Here is a 13,561-nt window from a genome sequence, read left to right as displayed (position 1 = left end):
TTCTCGTACCCCCCTTAATAAAGTATGGAATATGATAAGAAAGATAAAAGGAAAGGGGTCTCAGAACAATATTCAGCATCTAGAATCTAATTATGATGTATTGACATCAAAACAGGATATTGCTAATAATTTGGCAGAAACGTTCAGCCAAAATTCCTCATCTGCCAACTATGACCTAAAATTTCACAAATTTCAAAATCAGCAGGAAAGGAAAATTCAGAATTTTCGGTCTGATAATTCAGAGGATTACAATGAATCCTTTTCCTTGACAGAGTTACAAGAGGCTTTGAACAAGGCTCATGATACAGCTTCTGGGCCAGATGATGTACATTATCAATTTTTGAAACATCTTCCTGAGCCGTCTCTTTTAACCCTTTTATCCATATTTAATAGTATATGGGAAAATGGTAACTCGTATTGCTCTGACAAGTTGTCTCTGTAAAACCATGAAACGGATGATCAACCGGCGTCTCGTTTGGTTTCTTGAATGAAATAATCTGATCACAGACATTCAGTGTGGTTTTAGACACCAGAGGAGCACCATCGATCATCTTGTCCAATTGGAATCATTTGTACGGAATGGATTTGTAAACAAGCAGCATGTTGTGTCGATCTTTTTTTATTTTGAGAAGGCTTACGATACCACATGGAAGTATGGTATATTAAAAGATCTCCACGACATGGGTATACGTGGCCGTATGACTGACTTCATCAGTCGCTTTTTAGAAGATAGAAAATTTAAAGTTAGAGTAGGCTCCACATTGTCCGAGATATATGATCAGGAAATGGGGGTCCCTCAGGGCAATATTTTATCAGTGACACTTTTTAGCATAAAAATCAAGTCTTGCTAAAGTTTTAAATGAAAATATTGATGGTTCGTTGTTTGTTGACGATTTTAATGTTTCATGCCGTGGTGGAAATATGAATACCATTGAGAGACAGTTACGACTTTGTCTCAATAAAATACAGAAATGGGCCTTAGAAAATGGTTTTAAATTTTCCAAAACTAAAACCTGCTGTGTTCATTTTGGCAACAAACGGAAACTGCATTAAGACTCAGAATTGACTTTAAATAATATTCAAAAAAAAGTGGTCAAAGAAACCAAGTTTTGGGGTATTAAGTTTGATCAAAAGTTATCATTTACATCTCACATTAAAAATCTTAAAACTAGATCTTTGAAAGCGCTTGACATTTTAAAGGTAGTGTCAAATACTAGGTGGGGTGGTGATAGAGAAACACTATTACATCTCTATAGAACTTTGATAAGGTCTAAACTTGATTACGGCTGCTTCATTTATGGTACAGTTCGTAAATCATACATTCAAGTACTTGACACTATTCACCATCAGGGACTTCGGTTGTGTCTTGGAGCATTTAGGACATCACCAATTGACAGTCTATATGTGGAAGCCAATGAACCCAGTCTTAGCCTAAGACGAATAAAACTGGCTTTACAATATATCACTAATCTCCGCTCCAATCCTTCTAATCCAGCATTTAACAATATCTTCCATGCTCCATATCAGCATTTATACATCAGAAATACAAACATAATCCCACCACTTGGCATTCGCATGCAATCCCATATCAAGGGTGCCCATTTAAATCTCTCTGCCATTGCCGAATACAAAATGTCAGAAATGCCTCCTTGGCAATCTATACAACCTGATGTTAATTTAGAATTGGCGAACCTGAAGAACCTGACACTATTCAATTATTTTATCAACAAGAATTTCATGAACTGAAGAACCGATATTCCTCTTATACCAGTATTTACACTGATGGTTCAAAAGATGGTAAAAAGGTGTCTGCTGCAGCTGTTGCTAACAATTCTACAGTGTCTATACTATAACTGACGGAAGTTCGATATTTACAGCAGAAGCTCAGGCTATATTATTAGCTTTTCAATATATTGAACAGTCTTCTAAAACCAGTTTTCTCATATTTTCTGATAGTCTGTCCTGTTCACAGGCAATCAAAAATCAAAAAGTGGATCATCCATTTTTAGCTGAAACTTTAAGGTGTCATCTCAATTTATCCGTAGCTGGAAAAGATATAACTTTTTGTTGGCTGCCCAGTCATCTTGGTATCAGTGGCAACTGTAGAGCAGAGACTTCGGCAAAAGCTGCTCTAAAAAAAAGAAACTTCAAACACAAACGTCCCATATTCTGATCTAACACCTTCCATCAGACAATATGTGAATGATCATTGGCAAAGAAGTTGGAATACCAAGACTCTGAACAAACTTCATGCTATCAAACCACTGATTGGAGGTCACACACATTCTGGTTTATATCGTCATGATGAAGTAGTTTTACAGCGGTGCCGCATTGGCCACAGTTATTATACACATTCATTTTTATTGAAGGGTGAAGATCCACCTTTTTGTATACCTTGCCACAGCCCTCTTACTATGAAGCACATTCTGCTGGAATGTGTTGATTTTGCACTTATCAGACAACGTTTTTATGATAATGATAATACCTTATCTGAACTTTTTAACACAGTTTCTAATCACTTGATTTTGGCGTATTTAAAGGAAATCGAACTCTATGATGAAATAGAGATTTTTACCTGAACAGTCAGTCTTTTACCTCTAAATGTGATACGTTACTGAGATTTTGGTGTATTTCAACATCACTATTAATTTATTGGTTGATATATGATTACACAAAAGACATTTCTCGCTGCGAATAGCTGCAAAATTGCTGATGCGGCGTTAAGCAATATTCACTCACTCACTCACAATAAATTTTGAATTGTTTTAGAATAGTGGGATATTATTGTCAGCTGTCATTAATGAAAGCGGTGCCTGTCAGGGGGCATCTTCCCGAGGCAAGAGAGTTAACTGACTTTAAAAGTCCAGTTTCCACCCTTGCCGAACTAGGCTGGAATTCCTGGGTTCGATCGTAGCGCCACCAGTGGCTATTACGAGTAATCTCCTTTCTATGCCTCTCCTATTGACCAATCAGATTCAACCTCTTGTATCACTTGCATTTGCTTCAAACAAAACGGTGGCGCCCAGTCAAGACAATCTGATTGATAATCAAGATCTGTATTGTGATAAAACGAGTCTTACATCGCGAAGTGCATCAAAACACGTGAGCACCTTGATTAAAAGCATGAAAAGATTTAGAAAATATCTGTTGACAACGAGTTAGCGGTGGACATGCTTTGTAAATCCTGCAGTCGACCGAAATCTGCATGACAGTTTACGAACCGGATTTTGATTTCGGTGCGCGATTTTGATTGGACTATGCATACACTCGTTAGTCCAGCCAAAATGTAACTCCATAATACCAGCCTAGTTCGGCAAGGGTGGAAACTGGACTTTTATAGTCAGTTAACTCTCTTGCTTCAGGAAGATGGTCGGGGGGTTAATGTAGTGTAAAAGTATTATCCCTCCTGACAGTGGCACGTGAGTCATCTATATTGAAGTGTTTAATATCAACTTGTGTTTTAATTCCTTGATTGTGCTTTGATTTTTTTATATTGGTTAACATTGCGTACAACCAGTCGTGACCAAAGCGATGGCATAAATCCTGCTGGGAATCATGCAGGAAGCAAAAGTCCCCATGATCAACAGTTTGGTGGTCAAGGTTTAGTTGCCAGTTGCCTGGTTTAACTTCCAATTAACTATTTGATTGAAAAATGCTTTGTTTTAATATTGCTCATGTTGGTTTTATATCCAAAATGTGATATTTACCTTACTGTTTTACAGTCCTTTGTCGACAGAAGTTTTAAAATAATAAACTTGTTCTCATCGCTATTTGGCTGCAATATTGCAGATGCGATGTAAATATATAACTCACTCACTCACTTAATTAGGTTTTCCAACTAGAAGTGGATTGTTTTAAGGCATCTAGACTTTAGGCAACTTATGTTATATACTGAACAACAAAAGTTCAAGTGACATTGAATAAGACTTAATGCAAAGTTATGTTTTTTACCAAATCTGAAACAATTTCGGTTTGCAACAGATAAAAGACTCCTGTAAGTGTTCAATTGGTTTAATTTGCCATAATGACTTCAGAAAATGCGTGATTTCATAAAAAAACATTTACAAATCAATAGCTTGTGTGTCCACCTCTGGTTGTGATGCAAGCAACACATCTTCGTCTTATGGAATGGACCAGGCGTCGCACAAAGTCCTGTGGGATATCTGTCCACATCTGCTTGAGCATGTTTTGAAGTTCCTGGAGTGTCTGTGGAACACGTAGTGGTCGTCGAAGGTGCCGATCCATCTCATCCCACATGTGCTCGATTGGTGAGAGATCAGGGGAGCGAGCCGGCCAGGGGATGACATTCACATTGTTTTGTTGAAGGGAATCCTGAACAAGTCGAGCAATATGAGGCCAGACGTTGTTATGTTGAAAGGTAATGCCTGGGCCATGACGACACAAAAACGGTAGAACAACAGGGCCGATGATCTCATCGCGGTAGCACTGTCCATTGAGATTTCCATCTACCACTATCAAACGGGTCCTCTGTCTTGCTGTAATCCCACCCCATACCATAACGCTGCCGCCCCTGAACCAATCTTCTTCCATGACACAATGATTGACGTAACGTTCACCTCGACGTCGGTAAACTCGAGTCCGTCCATCGCTGTGGCTGAGGTGAAAACGAGACTTGTCAGTGAATAGAACTTGTCCCCACTGCATGGCCGTCGAGCGTAGACGTTGTCTGCACTACTGTAGACGTGCTTGACGGTGGTTTCCTGTCAACATGGGATGTCTGGTAGGTCTTCTGGCGACAATCCCTGCACAATTGAGGCGACGACGTACGGTTTGTGAAGATATTTGTCGAAGGCCAGGGATGATTCTTGCAGTCACTGTTGCTGGCTGGAATCGATTTAGTAAGTGTGTTGTTCGAATCAAGTTGTCTTGTCGATTATTGATTACGCGTGGCCTGCCACTCCGAGGATGGTCTCTGACTGCATTCGTCTGTTGCCAACGTTGCCATAAACACCAAATGGTGTTTCTGCGCATGTTCAATTGTCTTGCAACATCACGTTGACTCGATCCTGCTTGTAGCATACGCTCATTTTCGGACTGGCGTGGCATTTCGTAATATTGAATAATTGCGTAATTTTGTTGTTTTTCTGAGTGGTTGTTGTCAGCACGATGCTAAACAATGCATATGGAATCCCGTTAACGCACGTGTTTTAATACACATTCTTGGATAGTGAAATGCATGGGGCTTGCATAAAAGCCAACTTTTGCATGGAATGCATGCTTTTCTGATGCAGTTGCGTTTTTTATGACTTGATTCCATACATGTACTACAATATTGAAAACCAAATTTTACTTGTTTGAAAAACACACTAAAATAGAGGTGTCACGGAAACTTTTGTTGTTGAGTACATATATATTGGTACTGCATATGACGTGTGTGCCCAAACTGGAAGTGACGTCACTCAACAGGAAATGCATGTTCTCTCTTCTCCAGGTACTTTGGACATGGGTTTCTTACTACAGTCCGTTTGACTCCAAATGAGAACGATGAATTGCAAAATAACTCGAAATCCAGAAAAGTGTATGAAACATCAATACGGTACTTGACCATGAATACCCTGTACCCAACAAAATCTGAATTTTGTTTATTTTAAGACCCATGACGGATGAAGTTCTTTGAGAAATTATCATGTAATTTTGTATAGAAATGTGTACATGACACGTAGGGGGGACAAACCGTGGAAGGCACAGCGCAAGCACGCATGCACTGCACGTTCTGTGGTAGGGGAAATGACAGAGCGTTAGAGGGGCCGTCTCATGATAATTTCAGTCGCAATCTAACTCGCTCATGCCATAGATCTCGTCGTCGGAACTGCTGGTGCCTGAACCGACTGCCACTATTATAGGTTGGACTGTTGCTGGCCGTAGTCCATCTCGTGACCAATAACGTGGCTCTATCTCATCAACGACTGTGGCCACACAATGCCTCCATGTTTCTACTGTTACCCGACCAAGGGATTCCTTTACGAGTTGTTCAACATCTCGTAATTTGAACGTTGTGTTCGATCGTCCAACGTCACCCTTGATGATGCCCCATACCAACTCGATTGGATTCAGGTCACAGTGATAAGGTGGCAGTCGTAAGACAGCGTGACCCTGACCCTTGATGTAACTGTCAACTTTATACACGGGGTCAGGTTTCATAGTTTTGATGATTTCATAGAGCTGTGTCGCTCGAGAAGGAAAGGTAATATTCCTCCGTTGCAGCCAAGTAACCATGTCTCTTTTACGGTTATTAGAGGTTGGAGTCTTGCTTTCTGGATCCTGCACACTATATGATACTTGGTAGGCAAAGCAGGGACTCATTTATCTTTCACCCACTCCAGAAATACATTGCCGTTCATTTCTGTGTGGTAGTCCCTGTTGTCTTTGGCCTTGGCTCTAAAGACGAGGTCACAGTCTGGGAGAAAACCCTGACTAGCAGAACCAGCATGGAGAACTATGTGTCTTTCACCCTTTCCCATTGGTAACTTTCTACCAGACTCCTTACAGTCACCACTGGGTACCCACTGACTGCTGGCTGTGTGTGACGCATTTACCCATGTCTCATCTAAGAAGACGGGCTTATATCCTTCTTCACGTTTCTGCTTGATGGTACGAAGGTAATGATTTCTGAGGGGACATACCAAGAGCTTTTGAAGCTCGTTTCAAGAATTTATTAATTGCATAAAAAGGCTTTGCTCTTTCTGCTTCACTTCTAAAGAAATCATACACATTCAACATCAACTGTTTAACATCTGCTGAGTAGCGCATCTTGTCATTGAATGAACACGGTCACTGTGTAGCACGTGCAGACCGTGCTTGCGCTGTGCCTTCCACGGTTTGTTCCCCTACGTGTCATGTACACATTTCTATACAAAATTACATGATAGTTTCTTAAAGAACTTCATCCATCATGGGTCTTAAATTAAACAAAATTCAGATTTTGTTGGGTACAGGGTATTGATGGTCAAGTACCGTATTGATGTTTCATACACTTTTCTGGATTTCGAGTTATTTTGCAATTCATCGTTCTCATTTGGAGTCAAACAGACTGTAGTTGATGTCACTAGTTTCGAAGAGCGCAAAGCTTCATTATTAAGGTCGCGGGAGACATGAAACGCTCCTTTACTTGAAAATGTGAGCAAATTAGAGATCAAAGTTGATTATAGATAGGTATTGGTGAGTGTATCTGTTTGGTGAAGCCTAAATAGTTCATAGTAAATTTTATGCATTGAAGGTTTCAGGGAATTCGGAAAAGTTAGTAAAGGCTGCTTCAAGTTTGTTTATCCATCTTTCTTGTTTGTTCTAAGTTGTTGAAACACGATTGTTTGTGAAAATGAGTGAGCACACATATGTTTATACAGGTGATGCATGATGAAGTGAGTGAAACAGAAAACATTCGCAAGAACCTTTCGATAGAACGGATGATTGTTGAAGGCTGTGACATACTTTTGGATGTCAACCAGACGTTTGTCAGACAAGGTAAGTCTTGAACAGTATCATTTGTCATGTCTTTTGCCTTGCAGAATAAATGTATTACTGGGTACTGGACATAATTCTCTGGAAATCTATGAAGTGGATTACAAGGTGTGAACCTCTTCAAGTTGAAATGTTCTCATTGGTGTTTAGCTGAAGTCCATCGAAAATAAAAGGGACATAGTTTAGTTTAGTCAACTTATGTTATGGCACATTGTCCGTCATCTGTCCATTCTTAACATTTCTCGAAAACTACAAAGATGAAACTTGCATGAACAAACACATTTGTTCTACTTTTTTTATATCAGTAAATACCTTGATACAACCTTTACACTTGTCCAAGGTAATAATTGAACAAGTGCTATACATACAGGCTTTATACTTCAACCTGATCTGTTGTGTAAACATCAATCTATCATCATTGAACCTTGTATAAACACCAGTTATCCACATGTATACTGAACAACAAAAGTTCCTGTGCCATTGAATAAGATTTAATGCAAAGTTATGTTTTTACCAAATCTAAAACAATTTCGGTTTGCAACAGATAAAAGACTACTGTTAGTGTTCAAATGGTTTAATTTGCCATACTGACTTCAGAAAATGTGTGATTTCATAAAAAAACATGAACATGCCAAAATGTCAATTTACAAATCAATAGCGTGTGTGTCCACCTCTGGTTGTGATGCAAGCAACACATCTTCGTCTCATAGAATGGACCAGGCGTCGCACAAAGTCCTGTGGTATATCTGTCCATATCTGCTGGAGCATGTTTCGAAGTTCCTGGAATGTCTGTGGAACACGTGGTGGACATCGAAGGTGCCGACCCATCTCATCCCACATGTGCTCGATTGGCGAGAGATCAGGGGAGCGAGCCGGCCAGGGGATGACATTCACGTTGTTTTGTTGAAGGGAATCCTGAACAAGTCGAGCAATATGAGGCCGGACGTTGTTATGTTGAAAGGTAATGCCTGGGCCATGACGACACAAAAACGGTAGAACAACAGGGCCGATGATCTCGTTGCGGTAGCGCTGTCCATTGAGATTTCCATCTACCACTATCAAACGGGTCCTCTGTCTTGCTGTAATCCTACCCCATACCATAATGCTGCCGCCCCCAAACTAATCTTCTTCCATGACACAATGATTGACGTAATGTTCACCTCGACGTCGGTAAACTCGAGTCCGTCCATCGCTGTGGCTGAGGTGAAAACGAGACTTGTCAGTGAATAGAACTTGTCCCCACTGCATGGCCGTCCAGCATAGACACTGTCTGCACCACTATAGACGTGCTTGACAGTGGTTACCTGTCAAAATGGGACGTCTAGCGGGTCTTCTGGCGACAATCCCTGCACTTCTGAGGCGACGACGTCCGGTTTGTGAAGATATTCGTCGAAGGCCAGGGATGATTCTTGCAGTCACTGTTGCTGGAATCAGTTGCATTTTTGTGACTTGATTCCATACATGTACTACAATATTGAAAACCAAACTTTACTTGTTTGAAACATACACTAAAATATTGGTGTCACGGAATGTTTTGTTGTTGAGTATATATAACATTCCTATTCCCATTACTGTTATCACTTGCTCAATAATGGTCTTAGTTACTACACTGAAACGTCGCATTTGTTGTAATAAAGAAGTTGTATATCCATATAACTATCTCCCTTGTTCATCATACCAGCTTCTAAAAGCCCCTTAAAGATGTTAACATAATAGTTGGTGTCCCAGATTTGAAAAAGCTGTAAAATGCACAAAAAATCAATGTAAATTGGCAAAGCATATCTCACCTATCACACATCTTATTGAATTATCTGCATACACGGATATGCAATTGACACCTATGGTTTCCATAAAAACCAAACATGACTTTGAACAGAAACGGTTTGAGCTACACGAGAGCTGGTCAGTGTGACGGTCTAAACTAGGGATGACTATTGGTCTGGAAATCACTATTGCGAAAACTATTGATATTGAAAGAAACCATTGCGATAACTATTGATAGTGCAAGCAACTATTGCGATAAATATCGATAGTTTTCAGTGTATAATTTTAGATGGATTTTAGAGCTGAATTAAAACTTTGAACTGAAGTTTCCTTTGAATGTGATAACCATAACAACAAATGAAAAGTAAAGTTTGAGATATGTAACAACGCGTGTCGGTCTGACGTTTGGTTCCTGTAGGAAGTGACAACTTGGAGACGATGGCTTGCGGTATATACAGTTTTACTTTATTACTTTATACATGTAGATATATACATACAAAAGACACTATGTGCCAGGTCAGCACATAGTGGTAGTGGTTGTTGTCTAGGTGCCCTGGAGCACCCAGCTAGGCTAAGGTAAGACCTTTCTTTTTTCTTTCTCTCTGGCCCAAGGCTTACATAGCCAAGGTCACCTGACATTTAGTAAGTAATAAATATAAATGTAAACAGTAAATCATCAGTGACATACTTGCACATCTCATTCAGGATTGCAGACGGTCGATGTACACAAAAATAGGAATTAACAAATAGGATTAGCATCTTGTATATAACAGCAATTAAGTGTTTCAAGGCATATAGATGTCATGGCTCCAGGGTAATGAGCCTTTGCAATTAAATGTTCTTCAGACAATGGGTGTCGTAAATCAGTCGCTATGACATATGACTGATTTGTTTTTGTCTCTACCCTAATAATTTAAGAAAAAGAAACTTCCACATTACCACGTGTTAATTACTACCACTCATGATCAAAAGAAAAACAAATTTGAACAGCTTTGCATGTATTTTATTGATATGGTAAATACAATCAAAACTATCGATATTCCAAACCAAAATCGATACTATTGATTGGAAACTGATTTAACAATCGATTTATTGACTTTAAGTGCTTACCAACAGCAATATATTGATATTTCTATTGATCATGACACCTCTAGCACAAACAAAGTTTCACTATCCCACAGCTTGTTATAAAGGTGAAAATAGCATAAAAGTGTAACAAAGCCAAATCACTTATTACTTTGACCCTGGCAGCAAGGGCAATTCATCCACAGCCGTTCAATGAGGAGCCCCTTTTATGTGATAGACTACAACTTAATAGGTACATGACCCTGTGAACCCCAGTTTCTGACACGGCCGCCCCCAAATTTAGGCACTAAATTTGTCAACATCAGAATAAAGTCTTTCCACACTGGAACTAGAGTCAATTATCGTCATCAGCACATTCAGGTTATGATCGGTCTGGTGTACACCTTGTCTTTCACACTGACAGTGGCAGTGCGAACACATCCATGTGTTCCGAGGTAGGTTTTGGTGACTCTACCAACAGGCCGCTGAGCTCTTATGAGCTTTGGATCAACTATCACGACAACGTCATCTGTTTTGTCTTTCTTTCTGCCACTTTGTGCGCAACTGCAGATCAGGAAGATAATGTTTGACAAAGTGTACCCAAATGTGGTTGGCCAGAACTTGACTGTGGTGCCATCTGTGTCTGCTTAATAGTTCATCGGCTGGATAGACGACTTGTGGAAGAGAAGCATCATGGCGGCCAATCAGCAGGATGTTTGGTGTAACTGGGCCTACATCTCCGACATCTGATGAAACGTAGCCTAACGGCTTAGAATTTAGAATCCCTGCCACCTCCGCTAGAATGGTACTTAACACAGATTCTGTCAGTGTCTGCTCTACTAGTGCCACTCGGAGGCCATATTTCACAGATTTCATCTCTCTTTCCCAAACACCACCGAAGTGTGGTGCATGAGGAGGATTGAACACAAATCTGCGATCCAGTTATTCAGCAAGGTCTGGTTCCATACTTGCAAGTGCCTCCTGCAACTCTGTTTTAGTCCCTCAGAAACTGGAACCTTGGTCTGAGATGCGTTCGTAAGGTTTGCCCCTCAGTGAAGCGAAGCAGCCATGAGGAATGCAGCCGAGTCCATGCTTCTGAGTATGTCTAAATGCACCGCATGGGTGGTCATACATATAACCCCATCATTTTTCTAAGCGACGTCCGACCACCTCCGTGGTCTAGTGGTAGAACGCCCGCCCGGAGAGCGGAAGGTCTGGGGTTCGATCCCCGGCCGCATCATACCAAACGATGTTAAAAGATGGTACTTGTTGTTACCCTGTCTGGAGCTCGGCATTAAGGGGACAAGGACTGGTCAGCTCAGAGTCAGTATACTGTGAGTGGGGTATTCATGTTAAACTGTGGCATGGTATCTTAGTGGGCTAGCACTATAAATCGGCATCAGTCCAGGCTAGTACAAGCAGCCACACGCACACACACACACACACATGCATGCACGTTGCTATATAAGTGCAATAATCTTGGACGCGACGTTAAACCCCATTTCACCTCACCTAAGCGACATCCAACCTTCACATACATTGGTCCGAAGCAATCAACTCCCATTGAGAAGACCGTCTCCGTGGTCTAGTGGTAGAGCGTCCGCCCGGAGAGCGGAAGGTCCAGGGTTCGATCCCGGGCCGCGTCATACAAAAAGACGTTAAAAGATTGTACTTGTTGTTACCCTGTCTGGCGCTCGGCATTAAGGGGCTAAAACAAGGACTGGTCGGCTCGGAGTCAGTATACTGTGTCTGAGTGGGGTATTCATGTTAAACTGCGGCATGGTATCTCAGTGAGCTAGCACTATAAATCGGCATCAGTCCGGATTAGTACAAGCAGCCACACACACACATACACGTGCATGCACGTCGCTATATAAGTGCAATAATCTTGGACGCGACGTTAAACCCAATTTCACCTCACCTCACCCATTGAGAAGAATGATGATTTGAAAAGTGGCAGATGTGGTGGTGGAAAGTCAGACATTTTCTGTGTCCTCGGGTTTGGGCGCCATTTCTGACAGGTGGAATACTGACGCTGATGGCGTCAAATCGCTTCTCATCCCCTCAATATAAAAAATCTGCGTTTTATCTCTGCGAGTATACGGTCTTGCCCATAGTGTAAGAGCTTCTCATCTTGATCCCGGATGATCAATTTTGTTGTGACATGTTGTGGGTCAAGAAGAATTGGATGTTTGATGCCTGTATTTAGAGATTCAGCTCTCTGTAAGCGTCCTCCTACTCTGATCAGATCTGATTCTGCATCAAAAATAGGGTCAAGCTGGAGGAGTCTGCTGTCTGGAGGCAATTGTTAACCTGAATGTAGTGCTGTGAATTCCTGGGGGAATGACTCTATTTGCACTAGTTGATAGAGATGGTTCTCTATTTGTTCAAACCGTTCAGCAGTCAAGGGTTGAGCATTTTCAGGCAAGGCCGCCCCATCAAAGGACTCTATAACATTCGCCACATGGCTTCCCAGGATGTGTACTGTTCTGCATCTGGCAGCTGAGGTGTATTCACAACAATTGTGCCACACATAACAGATTTCTTTATCTCTGTATTGTCAGAGTCTATTGTCACTGGGGTAACTGGCTAATGATCAGGTGTCTGGTGCATGAAATCTGGCCTATCTCTCTACTGCGATTCCTTGCTGAGTTCTCTGAGAAGTTTGCCTCGAGTAATGTCATCAGCAAGATTTCTCTGTGTGTCAACATATCGCCAGTTCTGTACATCTGTAAGATTCTGGATTTCTGATACTCGTGTTCCAACGAATACTTTGCATCTGCATGATTCTGACTTCAGCCAACCAAGTACAGTAGTAGAGTCACTCCACAATATCACTCTCTGGATTGGTAAAGTTAATTCCTCGCACAATACATCAGCTAGCTGAGCACCAGTGAGGGCTGCACATAGTTCTAGGCATTGCCCAGACAGCTGTTTCTCTGGGGAAACCTTTGATCGTGCCATAAGGAAACTGACATAGATGTTTGCTCCTTCGTCTGTTGTGCGCAAGTATGCTACTGAACCATAGAAGCATCACAAAAGATGTGTAGTTGTCAGTCTGCACTTCCAGAGTCCACACTATGGGGTGTGTAACACCTTGGTAGAGTGACCATTGGGATTTCTTCTAATTCCTTTTCCCAGGTCAGCCATCTTTCACAGATGTCCCCCTTTTCTATAGGGTCATTCCAGTTTCTCTTTGACTTCCATGGATCTGTGTTTGTAGGTGAGCTCATCAGATTCAGAGTTCCGAAGG

At 41.2% G+C, this 13,561-nt stretch overlaps 1 protein-coding gene across 2 annotated transcripts in view; it reads left to right on the top strand.

Annotated features, from left to right (window-relative positions):
- Positions 1 to 13,561, top strand: part of LOC124136483 (ras-specific guanine nucleotide-releasing factor 2-like) — a 977,843-nt gene that overhangs the window by 147,403 nt on the left and 816,879 nt on the right. For both annotated transcript variants that reach the window (XM_046502407.2, XM_046502406.2), the window contains one exon: positions 7,365 to 7,482. In XM_046502407.2, coding sequence (XP_046358363.1) covers positions 7,365 to 7,482 — 118 coding nt within the window. The remainder of the gene's footprint in view (positions 1 to 7,364; positions 7,483 to 13,561) is intronic.

Source organism: Haliotis rufescens, unplaced genomic scaffold (genome assembly GCF_023055435.1).
Source record: "Haliotis rufescens isolate VD_foot unplaced genomic scaffold, xgHalRufe1.0.p SCAF_1, whole genome shotgun sequence".
Classification (NCBI taxonomy): domain Eukaryota; kingdom Metazoa; phylum Mollusca; class Gastropoda; order Lepetellida; family Haliotidae; genus Haliotis; species Haliotis rufescens.
This window is presented reverse-complemented; position numbering and strand designations above follow the sequence as displayed.